The sequence below is a fragment of the Emydura macquarii genome, unplaced genomic scaffold (genome assembly GCF_026122565.2).
Source record: "Emydura macquarii macquarii isolate MOO-44397 ecotype Brisbane River unplaced genomic scaffold, CSIRO-AGI_Emac_v2 contig_1713, whole genome shotgun sequence".
NCBI classification, from domain to species: Eukaryota; Metazoa; Chordata; order Testudines; family Chelidae; genus Emydura; species Emydura macquarii.
In genome coordinates, this window is record NW_027131850.1 from 1,048,947 (window position 1) to 1,067,890 (window position 18,944).

At 45.9% G+C, this 18,944-nt stretch overlaps 1 protein-coding gene across 1 annotated transcript in view; it reads right to left on the reverse strand.

Annotated features, from left to right (window-relative positions):
* Positions 1-859: 859 nt before the first annotated feature.
* Positions 860-18,944, reverse strand: part of TDP1 (tyrosyl-DNA phosphodiesterase 1) — a 119,548-nt gene continuing 101,463 nt past the window's right edge. The window contains exon 16 of the mRNA XM_067556326.1: positions 860-1,607. Within this exon, the coding sequence (XP_067412427.1) occupies positions 1,534-1,607 (74 nt within the window). The 3' untranslated portion in view covers positions 860-1,533. The remainder of the gene's footprint in view (positions 1,608-18,944) is intronic.

Consider the following 18,944-nt stretch of genomic DNA (forward strand, 5'->3'; position numbering starts at 1 on the left):
CGATCCGCAAGTGCGGATCCAGTACAAACTGTGCTGAGAACAGTTGCAGAGAATGTTCTTCAAAGCTATCTGGAGCTGAGCATATTTTATACCCAACTAACAGTTCTGACTATGTGTTAACTATGCTGTCCCAGTTTATGCCTGCTTTTGAACCAGGTCAAGTGCATCTACTCCTGCAGCAACAGGCAATTTTTGTGGTATAGACAGTTTATGGCAGATATTCCCACCACTATGTAGCCATCTCTCAAGGGATCTGGCCCATGCAGCTCCTTCCCCTGAACCTTAGTGGTATTATCTTCATTGGCATCCAAAACAGAACAGAAAGGCCATCATAATGGCTCCAAGGAGCTTACAAACCCCACAGGACACAACATAATGAAAGAGAAACAAGACAATAGGAAGGGCAAGGAGGACAGGAGTAACATAATTTACAGGGTTACTCAGAGAGCTGGTACTTGGCATGTCTTAGCAAAGAGGGTGAGATTTTCTGGGGGTTTTTGTTCGTTTTCACTAAATGGATGCCTTACTTAGCTAATTTCTGGAGGTGTCACAGCAGGAGTGAGTATTAAGAAGGGACATGAATGTGGGGGGAAGGCAGCTCTTCTTCGAGAACTGCAGAAATGGCAACATTAAATTACTACCGTGTAAAGCCGCATTAACTCCCCTGGGCTTTCTACAACTTCCTCCCCCAAAGGGATCACAAAGTCCAAATGGCAGCACTGAAACAGCTATCCTGCCAGATTTGGTTGGGATCTGGCAGGGGATGTACATGAAAAGTTGCATTGTATCGTTGGGCTTTTATACTGGAGTAGCAATCGCAGAGCAGCTCTGATGCATGTGACCTCATTGCCTCATTTAACTCCCTAGCATTCAAGTCCAGCTACACGCATTGAGTGTTTTGGACAGGATTTGGGCTTTGGACAAGGAAGAAATGAGGAGGAAATGAATTGACATGACATGGAGAAAGGAACTAAAATACCACAGTTTGAGGGAGAAACTCACAGGAGAGGACAGTACCGGTAATTACCACAGAAGTGAAAGCAAAGGGCTGGTTTCATGTTGATGAAAATTGTAACAAAATTGCCTTTTATTCACTTTTTAACTTCAAATGTAGATACAAATCTCTTACAATGGTCAAGAGGGGCCCCAAAACAGTCCAAAAGAATACTAACATATTTGAATATATTTTGACTAAGAACAGTGGGAGCCTCTGAACATAGCTTACACTGTCATTTTAACACCTTCCAAAATGCAATGGCCACTACAATAAGAAGAGTATATAAAATGGTATTTTAAAATTAGTTTTATATTTTTAGGAAGTTCATAGAAGATCAACATGGCAACATATTCTCCAAGGATTCCCCTTTCCTCTCCTCCCCCAAACAATTCCTTAATATTATTGACATATCACATAATAAGAAGCTAGTTATCCAATGCACATCTCCACATCTTAAAATGAGAAATAATTAGTCTCACAGCTATGGTAGCAGGCTCAGTGTCAGATGCTGAAATCTCACAGCATGTCTGGAGTTTTTATGATGGAACCCACATGTTTCCATGTGTATCAGGAGCTTTGATATAAGGAATATTCCAAATCCATGGACGATCTGCAAAACAAAACAAGCAAAAATAAATATATAAGTAAAAGTAAAAATATGCTTATGACAGACATATATACTCTGGTCTGGATATGGAGCTACGTTATGTGGCTTGAAACCATCTCTATTATACTCTGCAATTACCCTGTTTAACTTAACATAACATGCAGTTTTTGGCAGATTTTGCTGATACTGAGAGATTACTGCAGTCAGCCCTGCAGCACGGGCTAATAAAGGGCTTTTGTTAGTTTTCTATTGTGGCTTCAGCCTAAAAGAAATTTCAGCTTCAAAAAGATAGTTGTGAATTCTTACTTCTCATTTTTCTTTCTGGGGAGTATTATATTAAGTTTATAAGATATGTGTGAAGTTATTAACTGTATTATGATTTCAGTGCGGTAACAAGAACTACATCTGATTGTGATTTTAAGTACAGTTTCCCAGTCATTACCATGAAATATCACAGAAAGAGAAAAACTATTACTGTACAGCAATATACAAATGTGTTGCATACTATTTATTTTATGACATTAGCTTCCTGAAATGTAATACCAATGATTTCCAGATTTTAAAAGAGGAGACCCCCTTCAGGAAAATGAAATGAATGACACCCCTTCTGCATCCCCATGACATGTTAAAGGGATACCCACATTCCCCACTTCCCAGCTAGTTCTTCATTCATGCTTCGCTGGGAGGTGTCCCCCACACTTTGGGAATTACTGGGAATTACTTCATAATATGATAGTTCCTCTCCTTTCTTCCATGCTTTGATGAGCAATGAAACAGTTAGCAACATAGACTCAGAAAATATCATTAGCAGCTAAGTTAGTGGCCATAAAAATGAAGAGGGGGTGTTCCTGCCTCAACTTTATTGTTCAAGGCTCTCTGTAATGTCAGACAGATGACCCTGCATCAGTTGCAAGTGGATCATGTGTGGAAGGTTTTCTCCACACTGTAACAGGCTATTTTTTCCCCATAAATGAAAGCTGAGACTCTGGAGAACAATGGACAGAGCTTTAGGAAACACTGTATTATAGTGATAACGTGAGCTGACAATGATATAATGTTAAATTTACTATAAAATTTCTACTTATTATTTTACTAACATTATACATTGTATTATATGTCAAAAACCTGCAGAAACCTTTTTGGAAACCCTCGTGTTCTCATGAAGCATGGCAGATGGTGGTACAGAATGTACAGCCAAAAAGAGAAAAGACACAAAACAATGGGGCTTGCTTCAGAAAGAATAAAAGTACAAAATATAATTACTGTATCTCTGTGGTCCTCTTTCCACTGCATCAGACCCTTGTAAAACTATGAGTGATTAAAAAGGGAGCAGAACTGAATAATAGTTGGGCTTATTTCCTGTTGATTTATAAAGAAGCAAGTTATCAGAGTGAACATTCAAATTCTCATTCCATAGAATGTTAAAATAGTTCTGTGGCACCTTTGTTAATTAACTCAATTGATGAAACTTCTCTCAGATCCAAATGCATACCCTCTCTCTCAAGCATTGTATTTTTTTTTGAAAAACAAAAGGTGAAGGAGATGGCTTAATCGTCTAAGCATCAGGTTTGGAACATCCAGAGTCACTGAATCCAAAGGTTTCAGTGCTTACTGGATCTACTGAGTTCTCACCTTGCCACGGCTGGTAAACTTAATTCTAAGCAGTTTGCAAGTGTTTTGTTTGTTTATTTTTTGAGGGGTTGGGAGGGGAAAAGGAGGAAAGACCTTAAAAACCAAGGTCCTTCCTGTTCTTTGGGATAATAAAGATGCTGTGATGCTTTTCAGGTGTGACCTAAAATCCTTGGCCAAAGTTTACCCTCAGCCTATTGTTGTGTGGAGTGCTGGCTATCTGGCTGTCGCCCTCCATTCAGAGATAGCTGCATTTCAGTGGTGCTGTCTGACTAGTCATAAAGCATTTTGTGATCTTTCTGGATGAAAAGTGCTACATAAATTTAAAATATTGTTCTTTAAATGCTCATATAATTGACAGTAGAAGTAGGTAACTTATGAAAGGCTCTTTTTTCTCTGTTGATTAAATAATTAATCTTAAAATGTTTTCCCTAAAGAATTTGTTAATTCAAAGGAATTAATTATATCAACCTCTGTGACCGTGCCATGAATCAAATATAATTTTTTTAATTTATTCTGAAGATTACTCTGATTATTGGAAGCATCAAAGGAAACATTTTATCCAAAGCAACAGACTTGTTCATTCTCATTGTATGAGCATCTATTTGAACTGTTCATCAAAAATGTAATATTAATAACATTAGTCAACTGGATTGTGCAATGTACTTTACAATGTTCCATTTACCTTCTACTTAAGCATAAATGACGCAGTCAGCAGAGTCATTGGCCATTGGTACCCAGCTGGTCATTAACCCCAATGAATCACTGTGCCACTTATAGGAGAAGTTCTATAAAAATGGTATTCAGTTTTACGAAAGTACATTTTTGAGTGGTGGGGAAATTGGTTTGATGGGTTTTTTTTTGTTTCTTTGTTTAAGTGACAGGAGATACTCCAATCTTAAACTGTTTTTAATTATCCCTCTCTTTTGTTTCTTTGTTTTTACCTGGAGTAAATGTTCATCCCTTTCTAGGTAGGTAGGTAAAGTAATATGGTAAAAAATTCTGCTGTTGGGAAATACCTGCACTTGTAAAGTTGTTCTTATACAAAATGCTTTCCCAAGGGCCGGGTCTTGAGAGATGCACATGTGCAGGAGTAGCACACATGTTATCTTCAGTGTTGCTGGGAGGAGGAGACACGGTTTCCTCTCCATTTCATGAGAGCACTCCCACAAACATTGGAAAATAACCTTTCCTGTCCTGACACCAACGGCTCAGCACTAGCAAAGGGCAAAACTGACCAGGACCATGTATTTCACACTGCTTCTGTGGGGGCCACTGGGAAAATGATATCTGCACTAGCATAGGTACTATTCTAGGAAGGAGGAAAGCCAGGGGGAATAAGGAAACCAAGGGACATTAAAAATGCAAGGGATATGGAAGGAGGAAAGAGAAAATGAAAAATGGAGGAGAAAAACAGATGTGTGGAAGGAGAGAGGAAAAAGGAAGAGGGTATAAAATAGCTAGCCCCAATGAGGGAGAAAGAGAGATATGCTATCCATCCATCCATGCACCATCCAAGGGTCTAGTTTTGTATATATATAGTTTTAGATAAACTGGACCCCGGTGGGGCTTTGATTGTGATTTGATTCCCTGTACTTTGAAAGGCAGAACCTTTTGTTATTATGTCAGAAGAGTGTGTTTTGCAGCTTAGTCTCCAGAAGATCCATAGTATAATTAGACACCGCAATTCAGTTTCTTCTCACCACCTGGTTCATGTTGGAGTTTGAATGAAGTTATCAGTCATGGCTCATTAACAAAGAATGTCTAACAGACCTGTGGCAATGTATAACCTAATTCTATCCTGCTAAAATATAAAACTATATTTAAACACCTGTGTGAACTTTCTTAATTTGCCTTAGTAAACTTGTCATGCATCTATTTGTCTACAAGTTTTATGTACTAATATGCAGCAGTTAAGTCTTGTTAGATTCAGAAATTATACAATACTTTGCACTTGTATCAGGCCTTCTACCCAAGCAGCTCAAAGACATTTTCAAACATGTATAAGGACACATGCTACCCTTCTTAGGTACTGTAGGAGAGAATTACCACACATTTTATGATGAGTGATCTGAGTCAGAGAAACCAAGTGACTGGCTCAGAATAAAAGAAGCAGCTTGTGGCAGAGCCAAGAATTCCACCCAGGCTCCTGATTCTCTTCTCACTTTTATTAGTGTAAATTAGGAGTAAATCCATTGGAATGACAGACATTACAGTGGATTAAAATCTGTGTGATAGGAGAATCAGGCCCTAGGTCTTCTGAATCCAACCATATACCTTAACTACAAGATCATTCTTCCTCCTTAAGTGAGGCTAACTAGTACTAGTGAAAGAGCATCTTTCCTCATTGGGAAGAACAGAAATCTAGTTATATGAAGAATAAACATTCATCATATTTTGCAGAAGCAAGACTTGATTTTCCCCAATCTGTTTTAACCTATGAATTCAGAGCTGATTTCATAATGCACGTATTCAATGGTACTGCACTTTGCCTACAGAATTATGAGAGGGTGGAGCTTAGATGTGACAAGAGTTTGCAACTGAAGTTGCATTTTAAAAATAAAACATCTGACATCCATCTGAAGGTATCCTAAGAGAATCAAGCATCAACAACATTATCAGGAGAATGGATGAAAAAAATATAACAGACTATTGTTCGTGTGTACATCTCCCAGACTGAGTTAGGATTTTTCATTTTTAATTTTACATTCAGGATGATCTTTGCCTACATTAATTATCTGAGTTTTGAGTGTATGACTCTCAAAGTGGTACCACCATGTAGACATCATAAGCATATGGTGTAATAACATGTCCTTTTGTTGTTTAAATGGCCAATTGGTTAAACAAAAACAAACAAACCAACCAACCAACCAACCACACACACAGAGTTTCGTGAGAGACTATAATAACTGAAAAGATGACAAGTGAACTGTTCTTGTTATTAACGCAGTAGCAATGTCTACAATATGAAATTCCTTTTGGAAACTCCATAGTAAGTGTGTTTTTCACAGGTGAATGGAAACTAGTGACAAACTTGTCAATGTAATTGGTTGATGACAACAGGACTTCAGTGACTCTTAAAAACAGCTACTTATCTCCAAACAGTTGGCAAATAAGCTTTACTCACAAAAAATCTGTAAATTAGGTGCTAAGAACTAATGCTAGTTGCTTCATAGAACAAGAACAACATTACTGGAGTTAAGAGAGCAGTAAAATAAATGTCCAGATTTCAAATAAAATTGTTAACTTACCTTTACAGTAATTGATGTTTTTTGAGATGTTTTGTGCTCATATACATTCCACTGTAGGTGTATGCGTGCCAAAGGTATTTGACTCAGACTTTTGTCAGCAGTACCACTGAGCAGCTCATGCACTCCTGTTCTCCTCATGAGCCAAGTTGAGGGCATAAAAGGGGCATGGTCACTGTCTCCTTCTCCATTCCTTTGCACTGCTGTCTATACAGTGCCCAAAGAAGCAGAGAAGGTGGGAGATCTGGGAAAGTATAACTGCACACTACATCTTAAAGAACAGTTACTGTACCATTTTCTCCTTCGAATGATTGTGAGCATATATGTTCCATTGCAGGTGACTCACTAGCAGTTCCCTTACAAATGGCAGGACTTCAGGGTTACTTAAATAGATACTTCAGCACTGATTTACCATAGCTGGTGTCATCTTGGAAGCATAAGTAATGGCATAGGGTCTGGAGAAGGAACATACAGATGACCACATTGCTGCTTTGCAGATATACACTATAGAAATGTTGCTCAGGAAAGCAAATGAAGCGGACTGAACCCTGGTGGACTGGGCTATTATCCTGGGTGTAGGAGAAACTTTAGTCAGATTGTAGCAAAGCTTACTACACTCGGAAAATTGAATGTGAAATGAACTGAAGTGTGACTTGTTAACCTTAGAGGCTCTCAGCATAGGCTATAAAGAATCCACAAAAGGATCTGAAAGACCCACGTAAAAGTCCAACACTCTACAAACATCCAAAGTGTGAAGTTTTTCTTTGGCTTTAGAAGAGTAAGGTTTTGGAAAGAAACTGGGAGATGAATGGTCTGATTAATGTGGAAAGCCCAAATTACCTTAGGTATAAATTTAGGGTGTAGCCTAAGAGAAACCTTATCCTTATGGCAAAAACAATGAGAGTCCTGTAGCACTTTAAAGACTAACAAATTTAATTTCTGCAGGCATAAGCTTTCGTGGGCTGTAACCCACTTAGTCAGATGTAAGGAATAGAAATCAGATAGGAGGTGTATATATACATATCCAAGGGTAAGGAATAACAATGGGGAAGATAGATATAAGCAAAGTCCATTCAGTTAGAGTAGTTGTGGCCTATTCACAACCATTGATTAGGAGGTGAGAATGTGTGAACAGAGACAATTCGGAGCAAATTCCACCCTATCCCGAAAACCAACTGACCGCAATACATATCTTCATGCCTCCAGTTTCCACCCTGGACACATTACACGATCCATTGTCTACAGCCAAGCCTTAAGATACAACCAGATTAGCTCCGATCCCTCAGACAGAGACAAACACCTACAGGAGCGCCTTAAAACATTCTTAAAACTACAATACCCACGTGGAGAGGTGAAGAAACAAATTGACAGAGTCAGACGGGTACCCAGAAATCACCTACTACAGGACAGACCCAACAAAGAAAACAACAGAACACCACTGGCCATCACCTACAGTCCCCAGTTAAATTATTTCCAACACATCATTAAGGATCTACAACCTATCCTAGCAGATGATCCCTCACTCGCTCAAGCTGTGGGAGGCAGACCTATCCTTGCTTACAGACAGCACCCCAACCTGAAGCAAATACTTACCAGCAACCATACACCATACAAGAACACTAACCCAGGAACCTACCCCTGAAACAAACCCCGTTGCCAGCTCTGCCCACACATCGACTCCAGTGACACCATCACAGGTCCTAACCACATCAGCCACACCATAAGAGGCTCATTCACCTGCACATCTACTAATGTAATATATGCCATCATGTGCCAGCAATGCCCCTCTGCCATGCACATTGGCCAAACAGGACTGTCACTACGCAAAAGAATAAATGGACACAAATCAGACATAAAAAAATAACAGCGTCCTTAAACCAGTAGGAGAGCACTTCAATCTCGCAGGACACTCCGTAGCTGACTTGAAAGTTGCCGTACTTCTACAAAAAAACTTCAAAAACAGACTTCAAAGAGAAACTGCAGAGCTGGAACTCATCTGCAAACTTGACACAATCAAACTGGGTCTAAATAGGGACTTGGAATGGTTCTCTCATTACAAGAAGTAATTGTCACCGTTCACACATTCTCACCTCCTAATCAGTGGTTGTGAATAGGCCTCAACTACTCTAACTGAATGGACTTTGCTTATATCTACCTTCCCCATTGTTGTTCCTTACCCTTGGATATGTATATATACGCCTCCTATCTGATTTCTATTCCTTACATCTGACGAAGTGGGTTACAGCCCACGAAAGCTTATCCCTGCAGAAACTAAATTTGTTAGTCTTTAAAGTGCTACAGGATTCTCGTTGTTTTTGCTGTATACAGACTAACACGGCTACCCCTCTGGAACTTATCCTTATGGAAGATTGTAAAAAGGAGGGCCAGGTAGGAGAGCCAGAAGCTCTGAAAGTCTCTCAGCAGAGGTAATTACAAAACAGGGTTACTTACGAGTAACTGTTGTTCTTCGAGATGTGTTGCTCATATCCACTCTATTATAGGTGTGTGCGCGCCCCGTGCACAGATTCCCGGAACTTTTTTCCCCTTGGCAGGCCCCATAGGGTTGGCTCAGGCGCCCCCTGGAGTACCGCGCTCATGCCGTGGTACATAGGGCGCTGCCGACCCCGCGGGCCCTCAGTCCCTTCTTTCTGCCGACTCCAACAGTGGGGACGGAGGGTGGGTGTGGAATGGATATGAGCAACACATCTCGAAGAACAACAGTTACTGGTAAGTAACCCTGTTTTCTATCTTTGAGTGATTGCTCATATCCATTCCATTATAGGTGATTAAATAGCCATACCTTGGAGGTGGGTAGGAGTTAGCGTTGCGCCGCCCTTGCCAGGACGGCTCTGCCGAACCCCGCGTCCTCTCTTGCCTGCTGCACGATGGTGTAGTGGGACATAAAGGTGTGAACCGATGACCAGGTCGCTGCTCTGCAGATGTCCTGCAGGGGCACTCTTCCCAGGAAGGCCGCTGATGAGGCCTGGGCTCTGGTTGAGTGCGCTGTTACAGCTCCTCGAAGCGGCACCTTTGCCTGCTCGTAACAGGTCTTGATGCAGGTGGTGATCCAGGTGGAGATGCACTGGGTGGAGACAGATGAGCCTTTCATCCAGTCCGCCACTGCCACGAACAGCTGCGTCGATTTCCGGAACATTTTGGTTCTCTCAATGTAGAAGGCCAAGGCTCGTCTGACATCCAGGGAGTGCCATCTCCGCTCCTCCTCCGAACCGTGTGGTTTGGGAAAAAACACGGAGAAGAAAATATCCTGGTTATAATGAAACTGAGACACCACCTTCGGCAGGAAGGTCGGGTGGGGTCTCAGTCGCACCTTATCCTTATAAAACACCGTGTAGAGGGGCTCTGAGGTTAAAGCCCTTATCTCAGAGACACTCCTGGCTAATGTAATGGCCACTAGGAAGGACACCTTCCAGGAGAGGAAGAGCAATGGGCATGTTGCCATGGGCTCGAAGGGGGGTCCTGTCAGCATGGTGAGGACCAGATTTAAGTCCCAGGGAGGCACCGGGTCGCGGACCTGGGGATATAGCCTCTCCACCCCCTTAAGGAACCTAGATGACATGGGGTGTGAAAACAAGGATCTGCCCTCCATCGGCTGGTGGAATGCCGAGATGGCCGCCAGGTGCACCCCACAGGGAGGCCAGGGCTAAACCCTGCAGCTTCAAGTGAAGGAGATACTCCAAAATCGCCTGTATTGGCGAGGAGCATGGTAGGATGCCCCGGGACTGGGCCCAACAGGTAAAACGCTTCCACTTGGCTCGGTACACCACCTGGGTGGAAGGTTTCTTGCTGCTAAGCAGGACCTGCTGTACTTGCATGGAGCAGGCTCTCTCTCCCTCCGTTAGCCACAGAGTCTCCAAGCTGTCAGGTGGAGGGAGTCCAGGTCCTGGAAGAGCAGGTTGTAACGCCTCGGGAGCGGCAGGGGCGTGGCTATGGACAGGTCCAGCAACATGCTGAAGCAGTACTGTCTCGGCCAAGCTAGGGCGATCAATATGATATCCGCCTTGTCTCTCTTGATCTTCAAGAGGACTCTGGGTATCACGGGAATCGGGGGAAATGCATACATGAGGGCCCCCGTCCAGTCTAAAAGGAACGCGTCGGAGATGGAGACCGGCTCGTGACCTCGGAGCAAGCAGAACCTCGGGCATTTCCTGTTCCAGGATGTCGCGAACAGGTCCAGTTGGGGAACACCCAACCTGCGGAAGATGGAGGCTACTACCTCCGGGTGCAGCGACTAATCGTGTCGGGGAAGGAACGACCTGCTGAGGCGGTCCACCTCATCGTTCCTGATCCCCGGGTGGTGAGAGGCAGATATATGAAAGTTGTATCTCACCGCCAAGTCCCAAAGTCATATGGCCTCCTGGCATAGGGCCGAGGAGTGCGCACCCCCCTGCCTGTTCATATAGAACATGGCTGAAGTATTGTCCGTTAGGATCTGTACCGTTCTGCCCTTGAGGAACCGGAGGAAGACCTTGCATGCCAGGCGGACTGCCCTGAGTTCCCTGACATTGATGTGTAGGGACATCTCACTTGGTCACCAGCGCCCTCGGGTGCTTAGGTTGCCAGTGATGTGCGCTCCCCACCCCACATCTGAGGCGTCCGTAATCAGAGTCACCGACAGTATTACCTCCCTGAAGGGAACTCCCTTCAACACCTCCCTTGGGTCCTTCCACCACAATAGGGAAGCCAATATTGGGGTGGGTAATGTGACCATCCTGTTCAGAGGGTGTCTAACTGGGGCGTACATTGAGGCTAGCCACATCTGGAGAGGCCTGAGTTTGAGGCGAGCCAACCTTACCACATATGTGCAGGCTGCCATGTGTCCCAACAGCTGCAGGCATCGCCTGGCTGTCGTCATGGGAGACCTGTGGAGGTCGTCTATTATGGCAGCCATCATCTTGAAGCGGGGCCTTGGGAGGAAGGCTCTGGCCTGGGTGGCATCTAGTGTGGCCCCAATGAACTCTATGCGCTGCACCGGGGCGAGAATGGACTTCTGCTCGTTGATGAGCAGCCCCAGGTTGGTGCACGCTGCGCACGTGAGCTCCAGGCTGTTTCTGACATGGGCCCTGGACCTGTCCCAGATCAGCCAGTCGTCCAGGTATGGGAATATCTGAACACGCTTGCGGCGCAGATGGGCCGCTACTACCGCCATGCACTTTATAAATACCCTTGGGGCAGAAGAAAGGCCAAAGGGCAGGGCTCCAAATTGTTAGTGGGCACCAGCTACCATAAAATGTAGGAACCCTCTGTGTCCTGGGATGATAGAAATGTGAAAATATGCGTCCTTTAAGTCGAGGGCAGCATACCAATCCCCTGGATCTTGGGTAGGAATAATAGAGGCTAGGGAGACCATCCGGAACTTGAGGTGTCTGATGAACCTGTTCAGACGGCGGAGATCTAGAATGGGCCTCAGGCCCCCCTTGGCCTTGGGGATTAGGAAGTATCGGGAGTAAAACCCTTTTCCCCTTTCCCGCGGAGGAACTTCCTCCACCACTCCTAGCTGGAGGAGGGAGCAGACTTCTTGAACGAGGAGTTGCTCGTGAGAAGGGTCCCCAATGGGGGATTGGGTAGGAGGGGAGTCTGGAGGAAAGGCCGTCAGCTGCAGGGCATAGCCCCTGCGGACAATACCAAGGACCCATTGGTCCAAAGTGATGGTTTGCCAATGAGCATAATACGGCCTGAGTCTGTGGGCAAAGGGCCGGTTGAGATCCAGGAGGAAAGGAAGAGTGCCACCCTCGTGCGCACCGTTAAAAGGATTTTTTATTATTTTGGCCCTTATTAGGACCTTGCTGGGCCCCTGCCGAAGACCCTGAACGGTCGCGGCGGTTAGGGCCTCTGAACCACTCCCGACCCCTCCTAGGTTGAGTGGGTCTGGGAGGTTGTCTGGGAGGCGGCTGAAGCTGCCGCTGGGCCTGAGGGGTGTAGAGCCCTAGGGACCAGAGCGTGACCCTGGAATCTTTCAGGGCATGCAGCTTATCATCAGTTTTGTCTGAAAAGAGGCCAGCACCATCGAAAGGTAGATCTTGAATAGTGTGCTGGGCCTCTTGGGACAACCCAGATGATTGGAGCCACGAGAACCTTCTCATCGCTATGGCTGAGGCCAAAGCCCTACTAGCGGCGTCCACCGCGTCACTGGAGGAATGCAGGGCCGCTCCTGCCACTGCAACACCCTCCTCAATCACAGTGGTAAAGTCCGCAGTCTTGTCCTGGGGTAGGACCTGCGGGAGGATCTCGGCGAGTCTCTGCAGCGAGGACCAAAGGTTGAGGTTGTACCTCCCGAGGAGCACCTGATGGTTAGCGATCCTCAGCTGCAGAGATGCCGTTGTGTAGACCTTGCGGCCAAACAGGTCTAGTTTTTTGGCCTCTTTGTTCTTGGGGGTGTTACCCTGACCCCTCTGTCTATCCCTCTGGTTCACCGCGTCCACAACCAGTGAGCATGGTGCAGGGTGATTATATAAATACTCCACCCCTTCAGTAGGTACAGAGTACTTTTTCTCGGCTCCCTTGGCAGTAGGGGGAACCGAGACTGGGGTTTGCCAGAGGGACTTCGCCACCTTGAGAACCCTCTCGTGGATGGGGAGAGCTACTCTCAATGGGCCTACCATCCCAGAAACCCTGAATAGGGGATCCTCCTCCTCTGAGAGCTCTTTAAGATCTAACCCCAGGTTGCTGGCAACCCTCTTCAGCATGTCCTGGTGAGCTCTAAAGTCAGGTAATGGAGCCCTGCGATCCCAGGAGGTGACATCATCTGGGGATGAGGACGACGACTGAGGAAGCGACCCTGTGGAGGGGCCTTCCTCCGGGTCTGACCCCCCGTCGGAGGGATGGTCCTTATCCTGCTGGGTTACAGGAGAAGGTGGTGGCGGGGCCGCAGAAGAGTGGAGTGAGGTGGTAGCCTGGCCCACCTGTGTACCCCAGGGACCCCAATATGGCCACTGCCAAGGCCCCGGAGGCCATGCTGGAGCTGGCACCGGTGCTGACTGGGACACCTGGTGCCGAGATCTGGAGCCGGAGCTGCTGGATCTCCGCTTACTCCCTTTTTTGGGAGAGCGGCTCCTGGAGGACAAGGACGACAGTGAACGTCGGTGCCGTCGGGTGCGGTGCCAGCGCGGAGAGGAGCTGCTGGAGCCCGAGCGTCTCCTCCCTCTTGACGACTTGCGTCGACGTTTGCCCCCCGGAGACCAGGAGTGGTGCCAGCGGGAGGATCGGGACCGTGATGATCGGCGCCGACCAGAGGAGCGGGTCCACGACGAGTGGGACCGACCATGGGATGACATGCGTAGCGGTGCCGGAGGCAGCTGTGCCGGTGCCGAAAGCAGCGGTGCTGATGGTGGTGTTAGTGCCGGAGCCGATGGCGGTGCTGGAGCTGCCATGTAGATCCGCGCCAGGGATCCGCGCCGGGCTGGGTGCCGGGGATCGGGACCGGTGCCGTGTGCTGCGGTGCCGAGCCAGACTCTCCATGGAGGACTGAGCGGTAGTCCTTCGTGAACTCCTTGACCTCCCTCGGTGCCGCGGTGTCGAGGAGCTGGACTCGGTGCCGGAGCTGGGAGGGGAGCCCGCACTCTCCACCCTCCTTGGCCATCTGGGGGGAGACTTGGACTCCTGTCTCAGCCACCCACCGGGACCACCCAGCGCAGGTCCCCTAGCCCTCGGCCGAGGGGGGGACGGAGGCAAGGGCAGGCCCATGAGGGCGCGTGCCGCGGCGAACGCCTCCGGCGTCGACAGTCCTTGCAAGGGCACTACCCCACTCCACGGAGTCGGGGAAGGCTCCCTGCATGGAGATGCCGGTGCCGGAGTAATCTCGACGGCACGTGGCTGGGGCATCTCCTGACTCCCCTGGGGTCAGGTCGGTGCCGGGGAGTCTCGATGCGCGGAGTCCTTGCGGTGCTTCGGTGCTGAGCCCTTGGTCGACGATGCCGGTGCCGCGCTCCGCACCGAGGAGACGCTCAGTGCCGCAGGTGACCGCGCCAGTTCGGAGTCCGGACAGAGGGCGGACTCCATCAGGATAGCCTTTAGCCGTGCTTCTCTCTCCTTTTGGGTGCGTGGCTTGAAGGCTCTACAGATTTTACATTTGTCCCTGCGGTGCTGCTCCCTGAGGCATTGGAGGCAGTGAGAGTGAGGATCACTCACAGGGACAGGCTTAGCACACTCGGTGCTTGAAACCCATTGAGCCAGACATGGCCCAACGCGAAGAAAAAACTCCTGAGGGTTTCCTAACTATCTACTACTGAAGGCTTTGTTCTAACAACTAAGTACTAAGGGGCTGCGACTTGCAAAGCAAGAGGCAATGTTCCAGCAACCGTCAACGGGCGGAAAGAAGGAACTGAGGGTCCGCGGGGTCGGCAGCATCCTATGTACCATGGCATGAGCGCGGTACTCCAGGGGGCGCCTGAGCCGACCCTACGGGGCTTGCTAAGGGGAAAAAAGTTCTGGGAATCTGTGCACAGGGCGCGCACACACCTATAATGGAATGGATATGAGCAATCACTCGAAGATAGAACTAAGAATACTATTTTCATAAATAGTAGCTGCAGAGATGTTGTTACGAGAGGTTTGCAGTGGGAATCTATTTAATGGGACAGGACCAGATTCAGATCCATGAAGATACTGGGTCGGATAAATATTACCAAGACCTTTTAGAAATATGGAAACCAAGGGATGAGAAAAGACTGAAAACCCATCCACTGGAGTGTGTATTGCTGAGATGGAAGCCAGGTGTAATCTCACTGAACCAACAGACATGTAAGAGGATCTCAAATGTAATAGGTAGTCCAGTATGTGTCTAACTTCGGTATGATCTGGTTATAACTTGTGGGATTCTGCCCACATTTAAAACCTTTTCATTTTGCTGCATTTGTGGTTCTGGTGGAATCCTGCCTGATGCTCATGAAGATGGCCTTGACAACTTGGGAGAGTTAATTTCTTGTGAGAACTCAAACAGAAATCATCCATACCATGTGTGGAGTGATTGGAGATTGGGATACAGATACTTGTCCTAGTTTTGAGACTGGAAATACTTCATTAAGGGTAAAATTATGGAGAGCTCATGTAGGTCTGTGAACCAATACTGTCCTGCCAAGCTGGTGCCATGAGAATTAAGGTTGCCTTGTCTATTGTTTCCTAGCACTCTCAGATTGAGGATAGGAGGGAACACACACAACAAATGATTCAGCCAGGGAAAAAGAAAGGCATTTGTCATAGAGGCCAGGCAGTGGCCTGCATTGGAGCAAAGCCTCCTGCATTTGTTATTGAGTATGGCTGCAAATAAGTTTATTACTAGGAGGAGAATGTCTTTCTAATTGTCCACTTGGGGTGGTCGATTAAGTCCCTGCCAAGACTGTCAAGCTGTCTGGAGTGACTCAGAAGCATGGGCACCAATCTCATAGAAGACTGTTAAAACCAAGGCACACACCTCAAACAGGTTTGAATTCTATACTCAGATTTCACCAACCAAGTAACAAGTGAGACCTTCTCAAGCACTATAACAGCAGCCTTAATATTAAGTCACAGACTGTTCCCCTGAGTATTCCAGTCTATCTTGCCTTTGTGACAAATGGTTCCCTTACAATAAAAATTCCAACAATATTCAGGTTACTCCCAGTCCTAAAGGACCAGTTACTTACCAAAGACAATGTTTGTAGCCAATCCTATAAAAGTCAATAAATCTTTAATTAAATTAGGAAAAAGAAATGAGTTATTTACAAGGTTAAAGCAGGTAAACATACACACACAAATGAGTTACAGTCTTAGGTTCCAAAGGGTGGTAGAAACATCTATAATAAGCAAGCTTTATAAGTGCTTTAGGGCTAACCCAGGCCAAGCAGCTGGGGATACTTTGCTTATGCTTAGAAATCTTGTCCTTCCCAAATCCAAGCAGCATAGAGTTACAGTTTCTTCCGGTCGAGGGTTTTTATCCCATTCCTCCAGAGTTCAAACTGATGGGACAATTCCACACGTATAAACCTTCTTCATGGGTGCTGGGATGAGCAATCAAGAAAGTCTTTGTTCTTTGATATTTCACAATGGCTCATTTGGTTTCAGCAGGCCTTCTTGGTAGGCAGGACCTAACACTTTCTGTAGGAAGCCAGCATTTTACATTTGATGACCTGTTTGATGACTTACACAATTACAGAGATTTATAATGCAAACATTTAATACAACCTTATAACATGAGGTATAGATGTAAGTGAGATTACTACATGCAGCATCCTACAAGAATTTCATAAAGTCTAAACACTAAACACATTCTTATAAACTTAAGATCTATTTTAACAATGCTAACACACAGGTGAGCCAGGCTGGTTTCCAGCTATGTATTGGTCAGTGTTCAGTTGAGGCCTATGGTCCTATGCATGAGCTGACACTTGGTCTGCCAGCATCACAAAGAGAATTTGTGATAGGGTTCTTCATGCTTGGAAGGTGAAAAGCTTTTAACAAGACATTGTTCCTTAAACAGAGAATCCAGAGGTGGATCACTGTGGAGGCAATTTTGCACCTCTCTGCCTGTTCAGGTAAAACATAGCAGCGGTGTTGTCTGTGAGGACTTGAATCACCTGATTCCTGATGGTGGACTTAAGCATCTTGCAGGCCTGATGAACAGCTCAATGATTCAGCACCTTTATATGGAGTGAAACCTCCTGAGATGACCAAAGAGCCAGTTCCTGAAATGACCAGGATACGCCCACACCTTTCATGAATGTTTCTGTTATAAGACTCAGTTCTAGTGAAAGAAAGGGAACCCCTCGGCATACATTTAGAAGGTCTAATCACCAATCCAGGAACTGAAGCACGCTTGCAGATATGCTAATCAGTATGTGTAGTGGATGCCTGCTCTGTCAATGTAATGAGTTGAGCCAGGCTGGAGACATCTGAAATGAATTCTAGCATGACAAGTCACATTTGTGCATGAGACCACGTGACCCAGGAGTTGTCAGTAGAAGCGAACTGTTTGTGGACTGAACTTGAGGCTTCCAGAGGGAGAGACTATGAACTGAAATCTGTCCATGGGGAGGTAAAAAATGGCAGTTGTGGGTCAGGGTCTGCTCCTACGAAGGTTATTTGTTGTGTCGGTTGTAATGTCGATTTGTCTGTATTTAGTTTCACCAGGTCTAGACAAGAGAATAGATGTCTGATGATGAGGATGTTGTTTCCGACATGGGTGCTTGATCTTCTGTGAACTAGCCAATCATCCAGGTAAGGAAATAGGAGGTGCAGATGGGCCGCTACCACTGTCATGCACTTGGTGAACACTGTTGGGGCTGACGATAACCTGAAGGGAAACACTGGTTGTTGCCTGCTATGAACCAAAGATAATTCTGTGGCCAGGATGCATTGCCACATGAAAGTACATGGCCTGCAATGTGAGGTCAGCATACCATTCTCCAGGAAAGGGATAATGGAAGCAAGGCTGATCATACTGGACTTGATTTTCTTGATGCATTGATACAGTTTTCTTAAGGTCTAGAATGGGATGTAAGCAACCTGTCATTCTGGGAATCAGGAAATACTGAGAATAGAAACCTTTCCCTCTGTGTTGGTAAGGAAATCTTCCTCTATCACTCCCAATTTCAAAAGTGATCACATTTCCGAAGCAATATGGTCTTCTGAGATAGGTCCCTGAAAAGGGACAGGGAAAGTGGGTTGGAAAAGGAGAAGGAAGCAAATTGGATGACATATCCTTCCTTTACTGTGCTTAGCACCCACTTATACTATGCAATCTCTTTCCAACCATTGTAAAAGAGAGATAAGTGCTTTCCAAAGGGAAGGAGATGAGATATGGTTGGCATGCTGTTCTTGATCTTTTGAAGGTGTCCTGGGACCTCTGCTGATAAGAGGTTCTGTAGTACGACAGATTTAAACTGTTTCCTCTTTGTTACTGGGGTGTAGACCCCCATGAATGAAGAGTTACACATGAGTCTTTTAAAGTGGGAATGGCATCATTTGTTTTCTGGGGAAATAGTTTGAGCCTCTTGAAGGATAAATCTTCAATTGTATTCTGCGCTTCTCTTGGGATGTCAGAGGCCTGCAGCCAAGAGGAGTGTCTCATCGAGATGGATGTAGCCACAGAGTGTGAGGCAGTGTCAGCAGCATCAATGGCCACTTGAAGCAATATTCAGGCTGTGAGGTGCCCTTTAGAGAGTATGGCTGAGAACTGGTTCTCTGTGCTCCTCAAGCAATTTGTCTGCAGATTTGAAAATTGATGACCAATTAATAAGTGTGTATTTAGACAACAATGCCTGGTAATTAAACACTCTCATTTGAAGGCTGGGGGTAGTATAAGCCTTCCTGCCATATAAATCCAGCCTTTTAAACTCCTTGCCTTTTGGGGTGGTTCTACTGTGAGCCTGCCTAGAATGCTCATTAGCTGCTACAGTCACAAGGGAGTCTAGAGTCAGGTGGGTAAAGAAACAGTCAAACTCTTGCTGAGGAACTTGATAACGTTTATCCA